The following is a 25,748-nucleotide window of genomic DNA, read 5'->3' as shown; positions in this document are numbered from 1 at the left end:
TGCTTAAAACTGAGCACCGTGACTGGTGCTACAGTAGATAAGGGGGGATACCGGTTCAAGGTCGAAAGAAGTCTTCGTTAACTAAAGGCTGTAGGATTCTTTGACTAACTGCAGCTCAAAGACTACATCATATTTGTGATGCTGCTTTGACATCGTTGGGGGCTGTTATTTTTCAAGTAACAATTGGTTACCAGTGCTTGGTATTGTTTTAAACCTTACGATAACTGTGTTTTAATGAAGTACAGCCGATCAGATATTTGTCTGATTTTAAAGGCTGACAGTGTAACTCTGTCTGTTTTAATTACGTCAAAGCTGTGACTTTTTTTTGTATTTTTTTTTTATGATAATGAATCGAAAGCCACTAATATTGAGTATCTCCCGATACCGACTCCGATCAGATATGTCAATTCAACTAAAGGACACAGCTGCCCCGGTGCACCCTGAACCTAAAACCTGAAAATGAGATAATTTAGAAATTGATTCATCCCGAAGTTTTCGTGCCAGAGGTTAACGCCTATTTTTGCACCATCTACTTGATCTAAATACAGGACGGTCCTGGTTTAAAACTGTACAGTTTATAAGCTTAAATTGTTAATATGATATGAATGGACGTTTAACTGGGAGAACGTGACGCAATCAGTTAGGGAATCCAAAAGCAAATCAACGCCAGAAAACCACCAGAAATCAGTCGCTCACACCAGTGCCCCAAAATAATTTTGCACTGTAATTTTTCACGCACATATGCTGCAAAATGCTGATAATGTAGACTCGTTTTAATCTTGCCATCATCTGAGTCCTCAGCCCGTCTCTGAAAAACCACAGCTCCAAGGACTAATTTCAAAAAGTGAGGATGTTGATTCAAGCTGGGTGGGATCAAGTAACATCGGGGCTAACCACAGGACCGGACAATTCCTTGAACCCGTGAAGGATATGATTGATAGGATTAGGCAGTGTGTGTGTGTGTGTGTGTGTGTGTGTGTGTGCGCGCTGACGTGAAGGATTTTTGTGTCCTTTGGAGCAAACCCAGAACATTACATCCATGTTGCTCGCTTAAATCTCGCTGTGCTCAGCACACGTTGAAGATTTGTCTCTGTGTGTAGGCGAAAACCGACGGTTTTGGGTCCCCGACCTGAGTCAGTCACATGAGGAGGATGGAGGGAGAGATCAGGCTTTAAGAAGCAGGAAACAATGCTGAAGATTATTAGAGCTGTTAAAACCCACTCACTCACACACACATATTTACACACCCATTTACATGCAATGCACTTGTGTGTTTTCCTCTTCTTTTTTTTTTCTATTTTTTCTCTCTCTCTCTCTCTCTGAACAATAGGCTACCATGGGGATAGCCTTGTAACTCACAAAACTGTCGGCAAGGGCACACACACACACACACACACACACACACGGTGTTAATTTCCCAGTTTAATGGTCTGAACTGTTTGAGTGAAATTAAGTTTGTGGCAAAAGGAAGCAATTTAGGGTTTAAATGATGTAACATTTCAAAGGTTAGATTCACAGCTCATCCAAGCGACGGCACTGTGCAAAAGCTTTAGGCACTAAAAGTAAAGTGAGGATGCTTTCAAGAACAATGCAATGAATAGATTTTATTGATCAGTTAACTTCATGTAAAGTGCAGTAAAAAGAAAAAAATCCTAAATCAATATTTGCTGTGACCCCCCTTTGCCTTTAAAACAGCACCAGTTCTCCTCAGTACAGTTTTTCAATGTACTTGGCAGGTAGGTTGTTCCGAGCATCTTGGAGAACCCGCCACAGTTCTTCTGTGGATTTAGTCTGTGTCAGTGTCTCCTGTCTCTTCACGTGATCCCAGACTGACTCCATGATGTTGAGATCAGGGCTCTGTGGGGGCCAGACCATCTGTTGCAGGCATCCTTGTCCTTCGTGTCTCTGAAGATGGCTCTTTATGACTCTGGCTGTGTGTTTTTGGCTCGTTGTCATGATGCAGAATGAATTTGGGACCTATCAGACGCCTCCTCCCTGATGGTAACAGAAGTATCTGCTGAACCCTCAATTTTTTTTTATTTCTTTTTTTTTTTTTTTCGGTCCCAACCCTTAGGTTGGGAGAATCAACTCTTATTTTTTCTTGTGTGTTTTTTCCTTATTCCTTTCTTATTCAGAAAAAACTGTGAAAAAAAAAAAAAAAAGCTCTTTGTTTGACCTGGTCATAACCCACAGACTTATGCAACATGTTACAGTGGGTCAAAAATAGAAATCGCGTTTGTTTAATGGCTCACAAACCAAAAAGGTTGGGAACCACTGAACTAGAGGTAAGAGAGGGGAATATCTTTTTTTGTGATTTGTTTGAACAAAGCATTAAAAAAAAATAGCTGCTTAAAGTTACACAAGTACCACTATTGAGATAAAAAGTACTCCTTCAGTAACAGTCATGTCATAACTTGGTCTCAGTGAAGGAGTTGGCTCATTTATTGACTGATCAATGTTAAGCTGAGTGAGTGAGCTCAGCTATGGGTGGTGCTGTGTGTGTGTGTGTGTGTGTGTGTGTGTGTGTGTGTGTGTGTGTGCGCCTGGGTGGGTGGGTGTTTGGATGGTTGTGTGGAGGATAAAGGCCGTTGTTTAGTGCTGCTCACTGACAGGATATTTGCTGGAGAGGTGGCCGGCGATGACACACAAACTCTCACACAGGTGTGGCAGGACAACCTTAGAGTGGAGAAAAAAAAAAAGGAGGGAAGAAATATAACTGGGAGGGAGAAAAGAAAAAGAGAGAGAGACGGAGGGAAAACCACAGAGATCAGAGTGAAATGAAACCAAACAGGTGGAGAGTGAAAGTGTTAGAGGAGGCAGGAGAGGAGAAATGAGTGAAAAAGTTGAAACAGACGTTGAAAAAGGAGAAACAGGGAAAAGGAGATAAATGAGTGTGTTAAATCTGGCAAAAGAGAGAGATTAGGAGTGTGGAAAGCAGGATGTCGCAACCTCTCCTCTGTGGATATTCGCAATCAAGCTTAACACACACACACACAAACACGCACGCACAAACACATTACAGTGTTGTTTCACCCATGGATGAAGCAGCAGCCTCCCAAAGCTCCACCTAAGCCCGAGCTGCCGAAACACGTTTGGACCACAGCTGGTCTGCTGACAGTGCAGCAGAGCCCGGAGCTTCACCAGGTGGATTACAGGATTTCCCAATGACACGCTGCCGAGAGACACAGCTCATATCAGCTGAACGCACCAACACGCCGCGTCGGAAGACCGCTTGCAGCAACGCGGTTGCATAAACAAGCAGGGACAAACATGCTGGGTAACTGTGAATGTGTGAGGGCTCTAGTATGAGTTTAAAAAAAAAAAAAAAAAAAATTCCAATGACATGGAAGTGTTAAATACACACACACACACACAATATAATGCCTGCTGCATTTTATGGCGGAGGAGCCTCCACTAAAACGTTTTTTTATAAAACACAATATTAGTCATATAAAGCTTCAGGGAGAACGAGCTGAGGCACTACGTCATGTAGCCGAGGCCTACATAGTTCATGAGTGAGGTGATAGTGTTGTCATCTTGTGGCTACGTTGTTAACCAGACGAGGTGCATCAGGTCCTGTCTGATTCATGCAGGTGACTGATCGATCACGTTGTGCAACCGGCATGTGGGTAAAATCGTAGACGTGGAAGAGAACCGGTAAAGGAGTCGTAGGTGTGGCAACATCCGGGTCGAAAGGGGAGCCGGGCCGACGCGTAGCTGACAGCTTCAGAACCCTGTGGCTCAGGAGGTTGAGCGGGTTGCCCACTAATCACGGGACGCTAAGCCACAGTAGTGACACCGATCTGCTCATTTAACGTCCCGTGAGACGCAGTTTTAGATTTGGCGAGGGGTGGTGGGAGCACGTCCCTAACAACCTTCAGCTAAAATACCCCTACCAGCGTTCTGTCTCGTTATTGGCTCTGGCGGGAAAACGGCCTCGTCTCGCGTCCTCGTGACGACAGTTCCTGGTCTGTGGCTCTACTCGTCTGGCAGATCTACTGTGTTTCACGCATTTTTGTGTTGGCGGAAGGATTATAAAGTAAATAACGACAACCTATATTATACAACCTTATATCATATAATCATAGTATTGATAATTGGCAGGGTTTTTTTTCGTTTGACAACATGTAAACAGCCCTATTTGTTTGCATTGTTTTAATTTATTACAAAGTCCTTCGTGCCGGCAGCGAGTAACGGTGGCTCGTTTTAAGTTGCACCACTTTTAAGTTGCATGTTTTTTCTTTTTGTTTTACAAAATGACCCACATCATATTGTCTGACTTACCTGCGCTCTTGGCATATTTCACCGCACCCCTTGTGTCTCCGCCAGCTCCGAAACAAAATCTTCACTCTTGCCGTAAAACGGAAAACAATGAGTGTCCCTTTTTTAATGAATAACTTCTAATATACGGGAGAGAAAAGTGGAGTCAGAGAGATTAAGAGCGACTGGAATGTTTTGTCTGCTTTACTCTGAACTCTGAGTGCTGCAGTTGAAGATTAGCTGGTGTGTGTGTGTGTGTGTGTGTGTGTGTGTGTGTGTGTGTGGTAGCTGGTATAAGGTACCAGCTGGTACAGTGAGGTCTGATTAATAAGAAGCATTACCCAGCGGCACTCTGTTCTGCTCTGCTCAAACAGGACTGGCACTGGCTTTTATTCAGAATCTGTGTTTCGCAGGATGGGCCCAGTGTTGCACAATTTTTTTTTTTTCATCACTGTCTGAAATAAACTGGGATTCTGTCGGGTGGGAACGAAATGGCAGCAGATTGAGTCTGCATGTGGTGTAAATATGGATGCCAGCGGTTAAATTGTACTGACCGTAGGAACTGAAATGAAAGTATTGACATCTCGATTTGGTATTGTCCATTTTTCCTCTACTCGTGGAGTCTTGTTAAATTTGATTTAATTGGGCAATATCCTCCAGTGATCACTAAAAATCGTAAATAATTTTCAACGACGTATAGCACACTGTACTTGTGTGGTTTGAAGTTAGAATATGTTTTTCTTACCTTCCAGGTAGTCATTGATTTCTTCATTTTAATATGGGATCAAAAGCAAACTTATCTGCCGGATTGGGCTATGAGGTCATTTTTACACCAAAGTAGTAAAGTAGTTTAATCTCCTGAGCGGAATGTGAGTCTGATCTCAAGTCTGTCTTTTTTTTCCCATCTCCCTCAGACTCTAAAGCAATTGTAGATGGGAACCTGAAGCTCATCCTGGGTCTGGTCTGGACTCTGATCCTGCACTACTCCATCTCCATGCCAGTCTGGGAGGGCGAGGATGAAGAGGTAACAGCCAGCTGACTTTTCATCAACGTCTGTTGATATCGAGATACTTCTGTATCTCCGTTTGCCCCTGTGCAACCGAACTGTGCTTTGGCTGGTTTGCAGAACGACAAAAAATAGGAATGAACCGTCAAAAAAAACCCAAAAAACAGAAAAATATGTAGTTAATGCACAACTGTTGTTGACTATGTTGGTGCCTTTGTGTTCAGGCAGAGTCAAAGACACCTAAACAGCGTCTGCTGGGCTGGATCCAACACAAAGTCCCCGATCTGCCCATCACCAACTTCAGCCAGGACTGGAGGGACGGCAAGGCCCTGGGAGCACTGGTGGACAGCTGTGCACCAGGTACTGTGTGTGTGTGTGTGTGTGTGTGTGTGTGTGTGTGTGTGTGTGTGTGTGTGTGTGTGTGTGTGTGTGTGTGTTTTTTTTTCTTTTTCTTTCTGTCTTTCAGGGCTTTAGATGTGATTGTACTGTGTGTGAGCCCACGATTTGCAGTGTTTTCCATCAGTGTAACAGTATTGATTTAGCTAAAACTAATGCAACAGTCCTACAATAAATCCTACCTTTTTTTTTAAGTTTTTAAAATTCAGTTTTTGTAGAAACTGTTTTAGAAAGGTGTTGATAAAACTTCACGCTTTTGAATAAAACCGATATTGTATTGTATTGTGTTATTGTCTAACACAGATGGCACATGACAGCGGGACATGACACGAGCCTCTAAGATCTCGGTTGACTCACACAGTGCACAGGGGCCTCAGACTGCTTTAGTTTTAGCTTTGTACCTAAAAAACTGGCGGCTGAGTGTACTTCCTTACTGTAACTGCCATCATGTTTTTCCAGTATGAAAATAGAAGCAAAGACTGAAGGCAGCTCACATTGTGACGTGTTTGTCCAGTCAGAGGTATGAAAAGGGCCGTGATAGACAAGTGAGGGCAGATCAGACATTAACCACAATCTAAATTCAATTTTTTTTTCTTTTTTTCCAACCAGAACTGGTTACTGGTTAACTAGTTTTTAAAAAAGTTATATGTTTTGTCTTGTTTGTCATGTGTTTTTTTTGTTTGAAAAATCCATAATGTCCATCGGTGAAATTTGAGTATTTTCCAAGCAGAGCTCACACTGTTGTTTATCTGTGGGTTGCTGTTATCAACAGTTTTGGTTTTTTTTTCTGTCGTTTGCAGGTCTGTGTCCAGACTGGGAAACCTGGGATCCAGTGAAACCAGTGGAGAATGCCACTGAAGCCATGCAGCTGGCTGACGACTGGCTGGGCATCCCGCAGGTTCGATTCCCTCTGACGCTGCTCCACACTGCTTTCTGCCTCTTCAGTGTGACCTTTAACCTTTAACACTTTACTGAGATTCATAATCCAAGTAAAAAAAATTGGGGGGGGATTAGAAGTTATGGTTTGTCATGTTTCTACTTAGAATATGTTACTGTTGTTGCTATAAGAATTTTCACGTCCATGATATCAAAGGTACAGATTCTACTATAGTCTATAGTTATCATGCATTGTTTTCAAAATTAACCTTCGACAAGGTTGACAGAAAAACATAAAGCAAATATAGAAAACAAAATACAGATTCAGATCAAGCTTTTTTTTGAATGAGTTAGTCAAGTAAGTAAGTCAAAAACGAATCGGGAGGCACAAGCACATCCATGAATTTTCGCAGGTGCCGGAAGTTGCACAAACAAAACAAAAAAAGTAAATTGGTCCATTGTATAGCTAACACGCTCAAAACTGTTGTTGGATGTGTGCTCAACGGCATAAGACTGAATAATCGTAGAGGGCAAACAATGAAAAAAATACTTGCAGAGGAAGGAGCCTTTTGACGGTTATGCAGCGCAGACTTTATTCCATGAGCTGACGTTTCGGCACACGCTGGGCCTTCTTCAGAGCTTAAAGAGCAAAACAGATCACATCATGTATCATAAAGCTCTGGAAGAGCGAGACAGTCTGTGTCAAAAAGACGCTCACATTAGCTAAATTCTTACAAAATTCAATATGAAACAGTGAAACTCAGGGTAGATGTTGCACAGGGAGACCATCAGAAGAATGACATTTGGAATTTTCTGCTGTCAGATTGTAGGTCCCTTCAGTATGTCGACCCTTGTCATTGTTCTGATGTTTTCTCTGGGGGGGGGAGGAAATGTTTGTGACTGGGAACAAGGTAGCAGCGTGCGGGTACTTTAATTGTTTGTTGTAGTCTGGACTGCTGACAATGCTAACGTCGTAATAGATTTAAATAGACGCGGTGGCATTTAAATGTTTTGCAGTGGCATTTGACAGCATAAGGTCAGGCCGGTATCCAACAAACATCACACGTCCTGTATTCTCCCTGTATCGCGCAGCCCAGCGGAGACCGAATTCGGCATTGTGCCGTAATTTTTTTTTTTTCTCCGCAAGGTCAAAGGTCGCCAGCAGCGTCTCACCATAGGCGCTGTTTGGCTTCCTGGTTTGTCACAGCAGAGGAAACTCTCTGAACCTGAGTTTGTTTTTACACACTTCTGTTCGAAGCGGAGAGGATGCAAGCAGCTAAAATGGAAATGTTCTATAACGTGTTAAGCAGCGAGTGATTATTGCCGGGAAGGAAGTAGTAAAGTGTGTAGTTTCTGAACGTTGGTTAAATGGTGTCATGACAAACTGATAATTACTGTTTCTCTAGTAGAGCTCATTTTTCTCCTTGGGTTTTTTTTTTTCCTACTTTTTGCTCAGTATGAAGAAAAATCTCAGCGATAACTATGACGACAGTTTCTTTTGTTCTGATTTTTATAAATTCGGAGCTGGATGTTCTGGTATCGTGGCTGCATTACATTCTGCTCTGCTTCCTGTCGGGTCAGCTGACACCCCCAGGAAGTCTCCTCCAGAAAACACACATGGCTTAAAAGCCTCACTGTTACACGCATAACATTAATTTAGGGCATCTTTGACATGAGCCGAAAGAAAAGAGCGGTGACTGTACATGGCACCAATGCGACACAGGGTTCAGCGTCCCGGACTGAACCAAATGCTTTCATGAGTTGATTCACGGCCTCATTTCCCCCTGAAAGCATCACTTGTCTTCCTCGCTGTCACACCTCTGCTGTGGCCTGAGAGTTCAGCCGGGTCACTAAGGTCTTTTTTTAGATTCACCGATGATGATTTTATCCACACTGCTTTTGTAAGAACTAGTAAAGGGCTTGGACCTTTTTAAACACTCAATTACTTTGTAACTCCCCCCACCCACAAGTGTCACCATACCTATGTGGACAAAAGTTTGTGGACACTGCAATCACAGTACTTATGGGTATTTTTTTTTTAATTTTTGTTTTGGGCTGTGGTTTGGGCCCCTTAGTTCCAATGATGGGAAATCTTATTACTACAGGATACAATGATATTTTAGACAATAGTGTTCCTGCCAACTTTGTCTCAGCAGAGCTGTTTCCTGTTTCAACATGACAATGCCCCTGTACACAAAGCCGGAGCCATAAATAAATGGTTTCCCAGTTTGGTGGGGAAGAACTGGAATGGATTCCACAAAAACGCTGACCTCAACAATTCTGAAACATTCCTCTAGCACCAAAATTTAAGTGGTTCTTCCCTGGCCCATGCGCCATCCCTCCACCAGGTTTGGTGCAAATGGGTTCAGTGCTTTTTGCGTAAAGGTTTTTGTGGAGGTAACCATCAAACATAGGTTAAAAATGCTCAAGTGTCCACATACTTTTGGCCAACTAGTTCATGCTATTTTACTGTGTCTCTACATGTAAGTGTTTATTTGCTGCTTATTAAAGGGGAATGTGGCTGATTTTACACATCCCAGCCTATTTACAGGTCTTGCAGTTTGCGGTACAACTGCGTATGTGAAAAAAAAAATATATAAAAAAAATATATATCTATCTATCTCTGTCTATATCTATGTATCTCTATCTATATCTATCTATCTATCTATATTTATCGTTAAGGATACGGTCAAATTCATTCGAGAAATCGTTTATAGGTCAAATAGGCAGATGGTGAACGTCTGACATAATCCAGTGTTATCATGAAGCAGATCTGCTTGTTGATTTCCACCATTTCCCGCAATTATCTCACACAACCGGAGATGGAGAGATTTCTTGGCAGAAACAGCTTGGCAGAATCTCTGATGTCTAACTGTTCTATCATCACATCACCAAACCAACTCTTTGGGGAAAGCCGGTTCATACTGGCCGCCCAAATCTGATTTTAAGTCTATTCAGGCAGAAAATAGATTTATTTCAAACAAGCCCTGAACTTGTTGAATGTGTGTGTGTGTGTGTGTGTGTGTGTGTGTGTGTGTGTGTGTGTGTGTGTAGGTGATAGCCCCAGAGGAGATCATTGACCCCAGTGCGGACGAACAGTCGGTGATGACCTACCTGTCTCAGTTCCCCAAAGCCAAACTGAAGCCAGGAGCTCCACTCAAACCCAAACTCAACCCCAAGAAGGCCCGGGCATATGGACCAGGCACGCACGCAAACTCACTCTCACACACTCTCTCTCTCACACAAAAGAACGCAAACATACACAGAAACTGAAGAGAGAAGAAACAGTGAAGAATAAAAGCTTTCATCATTCGATCAGATGAAATTACATCTAATTAACGTTATGAGAAGGTTCAGTTGCCGCAGCAGCGAACGACAACAGATGCAGCTCAACAAACAAAAATGAAAAACAATTAATTGTTAAATGTAATCCAACATTATTTTTTTCATGTCTCTATATATTTTCGGTACACTCATCTTTATGTAGGTTTTAACTTACTTTCTAATAGGCCATCTGGTTGCTGATGAAATAACACTGTGTTTGTGACCTGCTGATCCCACTTTGTGGTGGCAAATGGGAACACTGGAAACACTGGGTCCGTCTGACAATGTGAGGAAGTGAGCAGCTGTTAGTCTGAACAATGGTCCGCACTCGCATATCTCTCTCTCTCTCACACACACACACACACACACACACACACACACACACACACACACACACACACACACACACACACACACACACACACACAAATTGGTGAGTGCATCATCAGTCCTCCTCCAGGAAATACCTGGAAATGGTTACATGTAGAGAGTCAACAGGACGCACACACACACACACACACACACACACACACACACACACACACACACACACACACACACACACACACACACACACACAGAGCTGTCTGTAGCTCTGCTTCTATCAGGCAGCGTTCAGACCGACAACTGCTTTTGCTGCAACTCAGAGCAACATCCTCTGGCAAGGAACGTAATTCTGCTTTTTACCTTGCATTAATCAAGATGGAGGATAAATGTCACTGTGATCATTTTTTTAGAGTTGTAAAAATCCTGTCTCATAATAACTGTTCAGTTTTTTTCTCTATCTAAAAGCAGCAAATCCTTAAATCGTCAAAGCCATAGATGAACACCTGAAACCTTTTTTTTGTTTGACTAACAGTTCAAACCCCAAAACTGTTCGGTTAACAGGTAAAAATGACAAACATCTGCTGGTTCCAGCAGCTACAATCTAAGGATTTGCTGCTTTTTTTTTTGGTCACATGTGGTCAAAATCATGAATCGATTGTCAAAATAGCTGCCGATTCATTTTCTGTCAGTCACCTCTGGACAGTTGGACCAAAAACACATGCAGTACATAAACATACTAAAATGGTCAATAAGTGCAAACAGTAAATAAAAAGTTATATAGAGCACATGGAATGGATCTAGCAGTTGCTGATGAGATTCAATACAGTGAGAAAGAATAAATCAGAACAAAGACGGAATTAAAATTCTATGTATATAAGTGAGTAAAATAAAGAAGGAAAAATGTCCTCCATGAAATCACTGTCTTACTTTATGACAAGAGATTGTATATTGTCCTGTAATGATGAGAATATACGTTATGTTTCAGAAAGATGGGAAATTCTGGAGTGAATTTGAGGAAAATTTCACGTCTTCATATTTTGGGTGCTCCATATGCGAATGGACTCCCGCTTTCGTTTATTCGTTCACACTGGGACCCGAATTGTTTGCTTCGGTCCAAGCAGTGTTTTCTATGGCCACCCATCTTAATGGGCAATCAGTGATCACTAAGTCTGTCTTGGGTTCACATTGGTGGGTGTCAGGGTTTTTAATTTGGAGCTAGTTTAAACTGTCTTTGATACCGTTGATGATATTCCATTTTTCTAACCGACCGTTGCCGTTTTTCCTGTTCCGCAGGTATTGAACCGACGGGGAACAGGGTGTTGCGTCCTGCTGTGTTCACCGTGGACACGTTCAGTGCGGGCCAGGGTCAGGTCACCATCTACCTGGATCACCCGGACGGCACCAGAGAGGAGGTACACACCAAATCCTCCTCCCTACCGCTTTTCTCCTCTTCTTTTTTTCCTGACCTCCTGCAGTGTCTTCCCACCTGTTTAATGACAGACCTGCTGATTTTGTACGTTTGTATCACATTTGACGGTTCGTGTTCTCTTATCTAAAACATCCGTCTGTGCGTTTGTTGATCAGCTGAAGCCGGAGCCAAACGAGGGCAAGAAGACGTACAGCGTCACCTACGTTCCTCAAGTCATGGGAACTCACAAAGTAAACTTGTGTTTTTTTTCTCTAAACATGTAACAATATGTAAAATGATTTAGATACATTTAGATGCACTTTGAGAAAATGATGTTGTTTCCAGTTTCTGGGAAAGTAAATTCCACTGTGAAGTTCCTTCATGGGCATTTTCACATATGTACTCTGGCAAGGGAAGGTTCATTCGATACTTTAAGACCCGGACTCTAAAGCCAGATTCCACTCTATATTAGGAGTAAGAATCCCACACCCTAAAGTCCATGACAGTTCTCATGAGATTGAACCTTGGTATGATTAGAAAAAAGAAAATTGTACCACAGATTTCAAAGGAAACTATTCAAAGGCTTCATTGCAGTGAAAGCCATTTTTCTCATGTTCAAATGATCAGAGTTGTTGTAGTTTTCAGAGGGTTCTGTAAATGGAAGCCTTAGGATTATTTCATTATTGAGAGGAAAAAGGTAGGAAGAATATAATATCATATTTTTGCCTGCATAAGACTCTGAGTAACTGTTGTTTTTGTTTCCTAGGTGACAGTGTTGTTCGCAGGCCAGCAGATTCCTAAGAGTCCATTCGAGGTGAACGTGGACAAAGCGCTGGGCGACGCCTCCAAGGTCACGGTCAAAGGCCCGGGAATTGAGCCCGTGGGCAACATTGCAAACAAACCCACCTACTTTGACATGTACACTGCAGGTCAGAGAAATCACGGGGACACAAACGACCTCTCAGGGCCACACAGAAACACAGACACGTTTATAGTTATGGACAAATTGGCCTGCAGTCCTTTTCTTAGCCCCTGAAAAAAAAAAAAAAAAAGGGGTGATGTTACAATCACAAAGTCTGATAAACCATCTATAGGAGTGACGCCGCAGATTGTAGTGTGGTTGTGTAAAGGGCAACAACTGCGTTCAGCCTCAAAGTACCCACGCCTACTCTTTTCTATGTAAGCATGTACACTGGAGGCATCCGTACGTGTGTCAGCCTGTCAGGATCAAGACCCAGTCGTTGAATAAAGTTTCCTCCGTAGGAGCCGGTACGGGAGACGTGACGGTCATGATCAGAGACCCCCACGGCCGCCAGAACAGTGTGGAGGTAATGATGGAGGATAAGGGCGACAGCGTGTACCGCTGCACCTACCGGCCCACCCAGGCCGGACCGCACGCAGTTAGCGTCTCCTTCGGAGGGGTGGGGGTCCCCAAGAGCCCCTTCAGCGTAGACGTGGGGCCCGGTGAGTCGTTTTGCCTTCGCAACATCAGTAAATTGTTCAGATGGACTCATGAATTTGGTAATCGTGACTCCACTGGAACACCCCATCACCCCTCCGTGTGTTTTCTCTCCGGCTCGTCCAGCCTGCATGCCGGGGGCGTGCAGGGCGACGGGTCGCGGTCTCCAGCCGTCGGGGATGAGGGTGAAACAGGTCGGCGACTTCAAGGTGGACACCAGGACCGCTGGCAGTGGAGACCTGAAAGTGCTCGTCAAAGGACCCAGTGAGTACAGTTCAAACCGTTGAGGCTTTATAGAGACATAAAGGGTTCTGTTCCAAAGGTAAGAAGACCTCATTCAGAATCAAGACTTGTCCTACGAAGTGGTGAGTGAACCTGAGGAACATGTTTCATTTTTTTTTTTTTCAGAAAGAGTGATTAAAGAAATGCTCAATGAATGAGAGGCTGCATTGAGTTACTGAAACCACTGGAACAGAGGCTAGATCCGGACTTGACGTCAGGACTTTGGCTCTCCATGAGCCGAAGTCCTGTTGATCAACTCCAGACTGTACAGAGCTCAGGTGCCAGGCTTTTAACCAGAACCAAGAGGCATGATCACATCACTCCTGTTTTCACTTCTTTACACTGGCCCCAAGGATGTTTTAGAATTTATTTTAAGGTCTCACTAATTACTTTCAAGGCTGTTCATGGCCTTTATCCCAGTTACATTTATGACCTCTTGGTACCAAATGAGCCAGGATGTAGTGGTCCTGACGGAAAACTTAAGGGGACAGAGCGTTTACAGTCAGTGCCCCGAGGCTCGGAAATGACCTGCCTCTGTCAGTTTTAATCCCCTTTTTTTATAATGTCTTTCATCTTACATCACTGAAACTGGTTTTATCTTTTTTTTTTTCTTTTATCTGATGATTTTTGTTTTTAATTTGTCACCCTGTCTGAAGCTCTTTTTTAAAATGACCCATTTACACCTGGTATTAACCGGCAATCTGGAAACGGTTTCTGGATGATGACTAGTCATTGGCCTTTTGCATTTACGCCTGGTATTCATGAGCAACAGCAGACAGCCGAAGGCATCTGTAAGCTACTGTTTGGTAGCCTTGTTAACTAGGCTACTGTAACTTATACCGTGAGTTGCTCTTGACTAGAGGATTTGATGTCTTTCTTGCATTTAGAAATAATTAAATATACTCAGAGAGGTTCCACTGAGGTTCAACTTCTTTAAGAGACGGTATCTTCTTTTCTTTTTTTAGGCATGATAGTTTACTTTTATTCTTTTTTTTATTCTTTCAAATGTCAGCGTGTTCTTTAAATGAGATTTCATTCCTGATTACTCTGTTTGATACGTGTGTGTGTGCGTGTGTGTCCAGAGGGCATTGAGGAGCCGGTGAAGCAGATTTCCAGTCAGGACGCTGTGTTCTCCTATGAGTATTATCCCGACAGTCCTGGCAAATACACCGTCTCCATCACCTGGGGGAGTCAGCACATCCCGAAGAGGTGACCTGCATGCGTGTGTGTGTGTGTGTGTGTGTGTCTGTGTGAGATTGTGAGATTGTGTGTGTGTGTTAAGGCATTACCTCAGCACATTACCTCATCTGATCTGAATGGTTGGATCGGCAGGGGAATGAAGAGGTTTAGTCTGGGACTTGTGTTCTCTTTGTCAATTCTCTGTGGAGCAGATTGCGTGTTTTGTTGTGCAGATAATGGTAAAAGTATTGGTGCAGCAGCCAGCCAGATGTGAAGAGAAGCCAACTAAGGGGTTTTTGGCCGTGAGACAGATTCATCTAGTGAGGGAATGTTTTTTGTTTTTTTATGCAAATGAGTAGCCTATTTGGACAAACAAATCTAATTATGTAAATACATAATTAAATGAAGCAAACATTTCACAGAACAACAGTGACAGTTGTGCCTGTACGTGGTTCGGTCATAATCCAGACCAGAATCATGTACAGGCACCCTCACAGGTCAAACGGAGTCAGAAAGTTCCCATAATGAAGTAGCTGTCTTCAAATCTCTGGGGGTTTTGAGAAGCTCTCCCTTAGCAGGTTTCTGTTTTATTTCATCCAGTACTGACTTTTATCTCACAAGGCTAATGTAACACACAGGAAACGCATTTCTTCTTGTTTGTCCAGTGGACAGCGAGAGAAGTTCCTCAATGTCCAACCCAACTGTGAACTCTACTTACTTTTTGTGTAAGGAAATATAAACCATAACGATGCTGCAGCTATTGTGCACGTTTTTCCGTTTTTCTGAAGATGTTAAAACGGTTTTAGGACATATTTGTGGGAACGGCATCGCTAGCGTTAGGCTGCTTTTCTCTTATGGGTCTAGACGTGGTGACGGTAAATGTCCAGATTGTCAAAACTCACAGCAACAGGTAGTCCGCTGACCCTCGGCGCTGCATACATGACCAGGTATTCGAATCGGGACGCCTGAAGTAACATAGAACGTTAACGTTGACCCCCTTAGCTAATGTTTGACCATCACGTTTCAAAACAGCTAAGGTAATGAAGTTCTAAATAAATCAGTGTTTGAATAATATGAATAATACTATTAATAACAATTAATTATATTATTAATAGCAGCAGTAGGAGGAGGAGTATTTTACTGAAAAGTGAAAGCAAAGCAAGGCAAAAAATCACAGTAAAAAGAAAAAGTTAGAGGGTTAAGTCTTGTTTTTAGGGGTCAGGTTAAAATCAGGTTTAGGTCAGGGTTAGGGTGAGGCATTTAGTTGTGATGGTTTCGGTTGGGGTAAGGGGGTTAGGGCTCAGGGAATGCATTACGTCAACGAGTGTCCTCACAATAATAGACGTGCAAATGTGTGGTGTGTGTGTGTATAATGAAGACAGTATGAAAAACAGCATGTGACTTTGTGTGTGTGTGTGTGTGTGTGTGTGTGTGTGTGTGTGTGTGTGTGTGTGTCTGTGCAGCCTCACGGGTGAGTTCACGCTGTGTGGCGTCGCTTACCCCCAGTCACATGCTGTTTTTCATACATGTTAAGACATTACCACGGATGTTTTTTTTTTTTTGTTTGTTTTTTTAATTATTAATTAATTCATTCATTTTTTAATATACTCATTTTGACAGTTCTGCTCTCTTGTTCTCTTTTTCAGTCCTTTTGAAGTAGCGGTGGGCACGGAGGCGGGGCCTCAGCAGATCAGGGCCTGGGGTCCCGGCCTAGAGGGAGGCACTGTGGGTAAACCTGCCACCTTTGTGGTGGAGTCCATCGGCACTGATGTCGGAGTGCTGGGTGAGTGTTTAAATCACCTGTCGAGTCAGTCGGTGAATCACCCGCTGTCGGGCTTTTTCTCTCATCAGACTCTGATCTCAGCGCAAGTTTCACTGATATCATCTTAGGGTATAATCTCATCAGTCTGTTTCTTTTCATTCTGGACCTCCAGGTTTGGATCAAGTAGCTGCCGGAAAAATACGCCTCTTACTTCCCTGTGCCCAGACTGGCCTCTGTATTCATCAGCATTTCATATCTTCTGCTGCTCATTTTGTTTTCATAGCTGTGTCAGATGGTTGCGAGGAGGGATGTGCTGTTATCAAATTTTCTTGACCCGATTATTGCAGCCAAAAATATCACAGTACACAACTTTATCACGTTATTCATCAGACTTCTGCTGAAATACTGCGAGGGCTTGAAACTGGTCAAATTGCCTCCGATCCCGTTGACAAACCCAAAAAAAACGAAACATGAATCGATATTGCAACTTTGTTGTGCTGAAAAAAGAACGAACATCAGTTACACTAAAAACACCATAAACCAAAGCAGTCTACAGATTAAAACAGTTGACTGGGGAACAGTTTGAATGCAGCACAATTTCTGTACGTATTTGCACCCAGTCACGTTTTCATACATGTTTTATACATCTTAAGTTCCTTGGGGGTGTTTACATTTTTTATGAAAGTTTGTCAAAGGGGACCGAACATAACATCGATGCACCGTATTGGGCCATATTGCCTGCCCCTCTGCATACGACTACCTCTTCACTACTAACAACAAATACCACGGACAGGGCCGAGGCTGACTCACGAGGAAGAATGTAATGTGCACAGTCCTGAGGCAGTGAGGTTTCATCTGTCAGTCACGTAAAATGCCCATCACTCTCTCTCTCTCCCTTAACGTTATGACTCAGCAGCCATTAACTAGCTGCGCAGTGGGTCGTCTGGCTGATGTTAGCAGAGCAGAGTTATGGCCGCAGTAGCAAGAGTTTAACAAAAAAGGAAAAGGACGGTAGTCTCCACGATCGCTGTAATAGAAATTGTTGTTACCATCATTATGCCGTCCTTAAACACGGTCTCTGCCTTCTCTTGGAACAAAAATAAATAAATAAATAGCATCTTTGAGTTTCATCTTTTCTTAAGTTTAGCTACCAATGTTGAAGGCTGAACCCAAATGGATTTGATAAGGGACTGGAAAGGATTCAGATTAGATTTGAGGATTTTAAATTGGATTAATCTTTGATTAAATGCTGTCAAACACCAACTCTGCTTTCCATCCAATCCTGTCCGACCTGCGGCGTCCTCAGGTTTTGCCATCGAGGGACCCTCCCAGGCCAAAATTGAGTGCGAGGACCAGAACGACGGGTCGTGTGATGTGCGTTACTGGCCGACAGAACCCGGCGAATACGCCGTCCACGTGACCTGTGACGAGGAGGACATCGAACACAGCCCCTTCATGGCCTCCATCGTCCCTGACAACAATGACAGTGACCCAAATAAGGTCAGTGACTCGCCTTCCAAACTTGGGTTCAGGCCTATGATGGACTACGGTTATATTTAAATATAAGACTCAAGATGGTTAAGTTTAGGTCTAGAGTTGAAAATAATTATTACTGGTCTTACGGTTGTAGGTCCAGGCTTTCGGGCCGGGGCTCGAGAAGAGCGGCTGCCTGGTCAACCAGCCTGCGGAGTTCACTGTCAACGCTAAAGATGCTGGGAAGGGACCTCTGAAGATCATGGCTCAGGTGAGACGAAGAAGAAAGAAAGAAATCCACCCGCACTCAGTCAATACAGACACACACACACCCCTTTTAAAACCAACAAAGGTTTAATTCTGTGGTGCTCTGTGTGTTTGTAATAACGCTAACAGTTGCACATAGGGCTGCAGATGAGACTGCTTACTGCAAGAAATTTTTCCGACCTTTTTAAGAATGTAAGCTTGATTTATACTTTCTGTGTCCGTGTTTTATGCAAAATGTATGACGGCGCCCACTAACGTGTAAAGACATCCATGTTATTCAGTCAGTCAGTGTGGTCCATGTTTAGCTTCACTATACCCGTGCCTTCATGAACCTTACCTGCGTTTTGATTGATGGAAACAGGGACGAAATTTAGTTTCTGTACGACCGCTCCAGGTGGCAAGTAGGTCTCTGCTCTGGGGGAAGTACTTTATGGTGGGGACCAAGCTCGCGGGGCTGGACGTCGCTGGACTGCTGCAACTTGTGTACCATAAAGCATCATTTCAGATTCACAATATTTAGCATCCAGTTGTTAAAGCTGCACTCTCACAGGGCGCATGTCGAGCCCCGGTACTGTGAGGTGATATGAGCCCACCTGAAAAGATGTTGAGGGTGCAGATGAGCGTGTTGAGCGCACGGAGCAATTCAGGAGGAACCAACCAGATCTGATACCCCACACAGCTCTGTTGGTCATCTCTGCGGCTCAGGATTTCTCCCGTAGTAGTTATAGTAGATTTAGGCAGTTTTAACCAAATGCTTTGGACAGTTGTGGGAAATTTTAATTGGAAAAACTACCAGGCATGACAGATCTTAAAGCTGTCAGAGTTACGACTGTCTTTGCAGCCTTAACTAGGTTAAGCTAGTTACTTAACTTAGTTACGCTTGCTATTTAACAGTTAACCCTGAAATGTTGTTAGCTTCAAAAGCACTTTAAATATCTAAATGTTGCATCTGATGACCCGTTTTTGAGACTCGCAGTACTTCAGCTCTTCCGGCTCCATAGTTCCTGCTTCTATCTGGTCGAAAGGGATAAAAGATATTCGGTTTTTTAATTATATAAAACAGAGAAAAGCAGCAAATCCTTGAATTTGAGAAGCTGGAATCGTTTTTGCTTAATAAATGAATTACAAGATAAATCAATCAAGATAATGATTAAATTCATTCATCATAATTAAATTTCCACCCATGCCACTCTAAGCTTACATTGCATTTTGTGTTTCCCCCCACATACCTACAATCTCCAGACAAACAATGTTTTGCTGCTACATGTTTGGACTTTGCGTTTCTCGTGGCTTTCATCACTTTCTTAACTTGCTGTCTGTCGGTCTGTCAGGACGCAGAGGGAGCTCCTGTGGAGGTGAAGGTGAGGAGTAAAGGTGACGGGCTGTACTCCTGCTCCTACACGCCCCCCTCGCCTCTCAAACACACCGTGGCCGTTGCCTGGGGAGGAGTCAGCATCCCCAAGAGCCCCTTCAGGGTAAGCCGCCAATCACAGCACCCTGTTGCAACAGGAATTGATATCCCGCCCAAATCTTGGGATCTGTTTGAGGCAGAGGGTGCCAAGGTTGTCCAGACGGAACCTTTAGTTAAAACCAAAAGCGTCAGAGTTGTCCAATCGGAGCCGACTGTTTCAGAGGAAAGCTTTAAGACAGTGCAGTCAAAATGTACCGATGCGAGCATTAAAACTAAGAAGCCTCTGATTATCATCACTACATACACTGAGGAGAGGTACAGCTTTTAGTTTAGTTGCACAGAGATAATTCACACAAGTGAATCGGGATTTTAAAAAAGCAGGCATAGATTTGAAAAAGAAAAACAAAACGGCATGTGAAACCTGTGCTGGTGAGAAAATACCCCAAAATGTTAAATAAAGTCATGAGAAAGAAAACAAAAGCAGAATACAAGTGATTTTAATAATGATTAAATCCAAAATATGGGATAAGGAAGGATTAAGTAACACCAGAATTCAACCAGTGGGCCTGAATTTACAACTAAAGAAGTCTGTTTATACTTAAAAAATATATTTAACAGTTTGAAATGCAAGTGCTCAAGTATTTCATCTATCAAGTCTGTGTAGATGAAATTTTAAAACACCCTGGTGCGGTACTATGATTATTCCTCTACAAACCAGCTGTGCCTCCTTCGTGGACACAGTAAAATGTCTGATCTTTAATCGCTGGCCTTTGCTCCAAACTACTCGGCGCTGGGCGCTTGTTAGAGGTTAGCGCCGTCCGTTTAAAGGAATAGCTCAACATTTTGGGAAGTACCCTTTTTCGTTTTCTCTTCGAGAGTTAAATGAAGATCTCACATCTGCGCGTCAAGCACGGAACTGGAGTCAGGACTTGGTTAGCTTAGTTTAGCGTATAGATTGGAAAGCAGGCCTGACTCTGGCTCTGTCTAAGTCTAAAGAAAAAAAAAGGAAAAAACATGCCAATGTCTCTATCTGTATACGGAGATGGAAAAAATGTCAATTTGTGGTTTTAGGCGGAGTCTCGTGCTTAAAACATTTATTCCTAAATAACAGTTGGAGCAGTGACTGTGAGAAGCTTCCTCATGTCATAGCGTCACACTGAGATTGTGAGACCAAAACCTGTATCTGGATCTTTTTTTTTTTTTCTTCTTTCTTTTTTAAAGATAGTTTTTTATTGTATTTTTGCCTTTATTTGATAGCATTAGTAGAGATACAGACAGAAAAATGTGGGTGGAGAGAGACGCAACAAACGTCCCCCAGCCGGGAGTCGAACCGTGGACATTATGTGGTATGTGCCTTGAGAATCTGACCACCGGGCCGTCCTGTATCTGGCATTTCATGACACAGACCCTGCACAGAAAGTACTGGGCAGGTTGATACACTGTGTTTTTGAGGGAGCCCCGTGCTGAAACAGTTTCTGATGAACAACAAACTATCATTTTTACATTGCTCTTGGTTTTTCAGATTGAACAAACAAGATACCAAGTGTTAATTAGCCAGCTTTAGAGGTGTTGGTAGCTTTGGACAGGGCCAGGCCAGCTGTTTCCGCCTCGTTTCCAGTCTTTTCACCACATCCTGACTCCAGTGTCTGTACTTTACACAAAGACATGAGATTGATATCAATCTTCTCAGCTCATTTCTGCAAGCAGTGCCAGTGTCAACAGGCTTAGTAATCAGCTTCTACCAGCTATTAACTTGTTTTTTAATCAAGTGTGTAATTTGTCCAGTATGACCATCACAGAGTGTGTGTGTGTCATGTGACATGATGCCATTAGTTTTTGCTTGTTGATACTAACGTATCCTTTACAGCGTAGAAATATGACTGCCACTATATAATCAAAAACGCGATTGCAGCTTGTATGTATAACTAAACATTTTGGATTTTTTATTCATTTTAGCCTTACATATGTAACACTCTACAACACTGTAACCTGTGTGTACACTCTAACAACCTTTGGTTTGTCTTTTGCAACCTCATTTAGAACCTCACTAATCATAACATTAAAAATTTTTTTTTTTTTTAACTAAAGTTGTTTTTTGTAGACTTCACTGAAGATGATTTTAATCACCATATGTACTGACCGGTGTTTTCTGTACTGTAACCACTGTCCATGCACTGTAACTCACTTTGTTTTTTTTGTATTTTTTAACTCTCTTTCTGGTGGAGCCGCACTAGAACTTCACTTATCCGAACCTTTCTGATCCAAGCTACAAACCAGTGATGAGCTTTTGTTATTTAAGTAAACTGAAAATGATCAACAATTGGCAGCGACCCTAAGCGGGACACGTGATTAAAAATGGAGATAGTGGGCACCAATAATTCTACTACAACTATCGATATTTATTATATACTTTTAATATAGGTACTTTTTTTTTTTTTTTTTTTTCGATCACAATCTGAGTCCTTTTAATATTTGATATCAACCAATACAGAGTCGGATCTGATAATTATATTTACTTAAATATTGATTAAATATGTATCCCACACACTGAAGCTTTAGCCTACTAAAACTGCCACACCTTAGTCTTCATGAGTTGCTTCAACAACATTGGAGGTCCTTGTTCAAAAAATGAAGTTTATAAGGGCTCGTGACGTGATGATAATAACGTAATGGCTGTAAAAGAAACTGGTTGACACGATATGTTTTGCCAAAGTAGACAATCATTTTACTCCCTTTTGTGCCAAGTTTTGCCGTATTTCCCTCAGTCTTCATTGCGAATGCTCAGTTTAAGAGAACACACACAAATGAAGACAACACGTTCACGAATTTGACAACAAATAGATGGCAGATTTAGAAAAAAAATAACATGCATGCAGAATTTATGAACATTTTCACCAATTTGACGATACACGTGTGGCATTAAGAAACATGCTGAACCCACAGAAAACGCAAACAGCGCTTTCTCTATTTGCGGGCGCCCGAGGACTTGGTGTTGAAATCAAATTTTCACAAACGACACCTCCGACTTGGTTGTTTGTCCCCCCAACTAACACAATTGCCAGTGCTTGTTGGTGGGAAGTCGGCTAGGGATCGATTCCTTGCCGCTGCATTAGCGACTCCTCCCTGTTGATCCAGCACCTGCAGAGTTTCTGTGAAACATTGAGAGTGCAAACATTTGCATCTAGTCATAATTAGCTTGCGAGTTGGGAAACGTGAGAGGTTCAGATAAGTGATGTTCTGCTGTCATCTTAAACGACACAATTTATATTTTTTGTCAAGTAACCTTTTGCTCCTGTAAAATGGAAACCTTTTCACTTTAATGCGGGTATTTAATGAAGTAAAAACACTCACCTCCAGCACGGAGAAACAGTGCAGTGACCTTTCACCCCTGAGCTGCGCTTATTATATCCTCATTCACAAACATCTGATTAAAGGATTGAGAGATGTTCCATCATTCTTATTTAACGCAAGTCTACTCAGGACAAAACTGTGAAAGAAATGATATAAACAAACTAACTAACAAACAGTCGGAGTGAAAAGGGTTTCATTTTACAGATGAGATACGATGCACTAAACACTCATCCCTGCACTGTAACCACCTTTTAATCACAGTTTTGGAGACTTATCTGCTCTATAGTTATTGCTGTTATGTTTCTGACTTTTTTTTATCAGCTGTCTTCCCTTCGTTGCTGTATTAAGGCGTTTATAGTTTCACCCACTGGGTAAATAAGTCTCATGAGAAACTGCCAGTGCGCCTCAGATATATATGGAGACATGTCTGTGTGCTGTTCAAGAAATTGATGCCAACAGTTTTCAGTGGTTGACAGTCATTCCTTTCTTTCTTTTATAAGACGACAGAGGTACAAAGTACAAAAGCTGTAAGACAGAAGAACTGTTTGAATTTTTTTTTTTTTTTGAATTTGAAACTTTTGAAATTTGATCGTGCATTCATCGGAATATGAAAGATGAAATTTGCTGTCAAACTTTAGATCCGGACATAGCTTCATAATATTTGTACAAATCCTTTCTTAGCATTCGTTGTAAAAATACAAAAAACATTCTGTAACATAACAAAATGGTAAAGTGTTTCTTCTGGCTCTTGTGGCTGAAGAAAAGCTTTGTAATAGTCCACAAATCATTTCAGCTGGTCCAGGGAAGTTTGTACTTGTCTGAAAAGTATGACTTCGGGGTTTAGAGTGGATGTCACTGCGATGATTCAGCGGACTTGTTGCGAGCTGCAGCAGGCTGCAGGCTGCCTGGCACCAACTGCACCTTTCTCCGCCTTCTGATGTTGATACAGAAGATGGATAGAAAGTAGACTGTAACACCCAGCTGTCAGCGCTGCTGGTAACATACAGCTTGCCGCAGCGACACCTTTTCATTAAAAAAGTGGGAAGCACAGAAGCCAACGTGGAAGAGAGGTTCACGGTGGACAACTGACCCAACCTGACTTGACCCTCACTCGCACTTTTATATCCACTACTGTGACGGAAAACAGCACATAACTGCAGTTTTTGAGTTGTTATTTGATGGTGGGAAAACAACTGAACACCTACCTTTGCTGGCAATGCTTCACTTAATGCAAGTGCCCATATGACAGCAAGAAATTGTAATGTTTGCCTAACAGCCTCAAGCGCATCAACATGTCGTAAATTTCAGACCGAAACCGGTTCATTCCACAGTTACTGGATTGACTCGCTGAAGTTAAGTAAATCTGCCCAGAGCTTTTGTACTAGTTCAATTTCGGTGACTTTGACGTGAATTTGGGCTGTTAATCTACTCTGCTAGAATATAAACCGTTCCTCAAAAGAGACACAGTCTGCAGTCGGTTGTGAAACAAGATTTCATGCTACAAGTGCATCTTTACAACGAACTGAGATTTTATCTGGATCTTTAACAGAACAATAGCTGGCAGAGCTAGTTGGGGGGCCGAAGTGGCTGGCTAGCACTGTGTTACTTGGCCGTAAGCCCCACAAGCAGTCCCTCCACAAATCAACATCATCCACAGAGGTCTGAACTCTCGGCTGTGTTGGCTCTGAGGGTTTACGTGAGATTTGGTTGGACTTAGGCTGGCAGGTCTCAATTTTTCGTCTTTGTTTTTGGAGGACAGCTGATAAAGAAACTCAAACTGCTGAGAGGGCTGCTTCTGAGCTTTACGGCTTAGAGGAAATGCTTTGCACTCACCAGACTGGCTCCTAGTTTTTGTGTTTTATGACTTCTGATCTGTGTAATTTATTAAGATCACTGGGAAACTTTAAAGCAAAAGCTTTCAGAGGAAAGAATATTTTTTCTTCCTGAATTTGTTTTTCAAGACTAATTTAGTTAGATATTTTGTGCATGCACATAATTCTTTCATGTTTTTGTCTAACAAATGTCAATCTGTTTTGTAACTAAAATGTTAGTTAATTGAAAACTCAACTTAATCATCAGCTGTAGTAGAATCCAAACGCATTTATATTCCCTAAAATTACCATAAATGGAAGTTAGATGGGTTTCAAAATAAATTCTGACATTTCATTTATATGTTTTACTGTGTTGTTTGCTTCATTTTCTTTAGTTTGCTAACTTGCATAACCTTATTGTTTAGTATATTTTTGTCTTAGTTAGTTGTTTTTAAATTATTATTCTTATTTAAAATAATTTGATGGAGTATTTCACATAATTAAGTGTAATGTTATATTTTCCTTCATTGAGCCAACCAGAAATAAGGATTTTATTGTGCTTGATAAAATTTTAGCTATGTCACATGTTGCAAGCTCAGCAAAAATTGCAGAACAATGCGGAGGTAGATACAATCTGCATGAAGCTCTCTGACCTCCTTTTGAATTCAGAATTTGACTTGGCTCTAAAGAACTAGGAGCAACTATAATGTTCATCAGGATCTCACAAACAGGAAAGAGACAGAGACGTTGACTAAACACATCACACTGACCATAATTAACACTTCAACCTGTGTACATAAAACACTATGTAGCTGTGCGTTCGAGGTAAGGGACAACTATGTATTATTGTGTTGTACCAAAGAAAAAATATAATCTAGTTTTTAAACACTTTGTGCCTGTTATGCCAGTTTATAATTTATTTTTATTTTTATTTTATTTTTATTTACACGAATATTCAAAGAAGCCCTTGATTTTTAAACAGTTCATATCTTGCTGCCGTTGATGGTTGTCGACATGCAAAAATACCTTGAGCAGCCGTAAAAGAAAAACTAAAACACACTCTTTTAAAACTGATATGGTATCGGTGGTGATAGCATTTTTGGTTTATCATTTTAGTTTATTTTCAACTGTCTACTCCTAAACTTATTTTAGGGGT

General features: G+C 42.0%; 1 protein-coding gene across 1 annotated transcript in view; it reads left to right on the top strand.

Annotated features, from left to right (window-relative positions):
- LOC120807410 (filamin-B) overlaps window positions 1-25,748 on the top strand; it is an 84,275-nt gene that overhangs the window by 25,813 nt on the left and 32,714 nt on the right. Inside the window, exons 2-15 of the mRNA XM_040159421.1 lie at window positions 5,175-5,284; window positions 5,491-5,626; window positions 6,463-6,560; window positions 9,593-9,740; window positions 11,483-11,601; window positions 11,774-11,848; window positions 12,364-12,526; window positions 12,861-13,061; window positions 13,183-13,320; window positions 14,421-14,547; window positions 16,164-16,300; window positions 17,586-17,779; window positions 17,910-18,023; window positions 19,351-19,494. Of these exons, the coding sequence (XP_040015355.1) occupies window positions 5,175-5,284; window positions 5,491-5,626; window positions 6,463-6,560; window positions 9,593-9,740; window positions 11,483-11,601; window positions 11,774-11,848; window positions 12,364-12,526; window positions 12,861-13,061; window positions 13,183-13,320; window positions 14,421-14,547; window positions 16,164-16,300; window positions 17,586-17,779; window positions 17,910-18,023; window positions 19,351-19,494 (1,904 nt within the window). The remainder of the gene's footprint in view (window positions 1-5,174; window positions 5,285-5,490; window positions 5,627-6,462; window positions 6,561-9,592; window positions 9,741-11,482; window positions 11,602-11,773; window positions 11,849-12,363; window positions 12,527-12,860; window positions 13,062-13,182; window positions 13,321-14,420; window positions 14,548-16,163; window positions 16,301-17,585; window positions 17,780-17,909; window positions 18,024-19,350; window positions 19,495-25,748) is intronic.

This window comes from Xiphias gladius, chromosome 21 (assembly GCF_016859285.1).
Source record: "Xiphias gladius isolate SHS-SW01 ecotype Sanya breed wild chromosome 21, ASM1685928v1, whole genome shotgun sequence".
Taxonomy (NCBI): domain Eukaryota; kingdom Metazoa; phylum Chordata; class Actinopteri; order Istiophoriformes; family Xiphiidae; genus Xiphias; species Xiphias gladius.
This window is presented reverse-complemented; position numbering and strand designations above follow the sequence as displayed.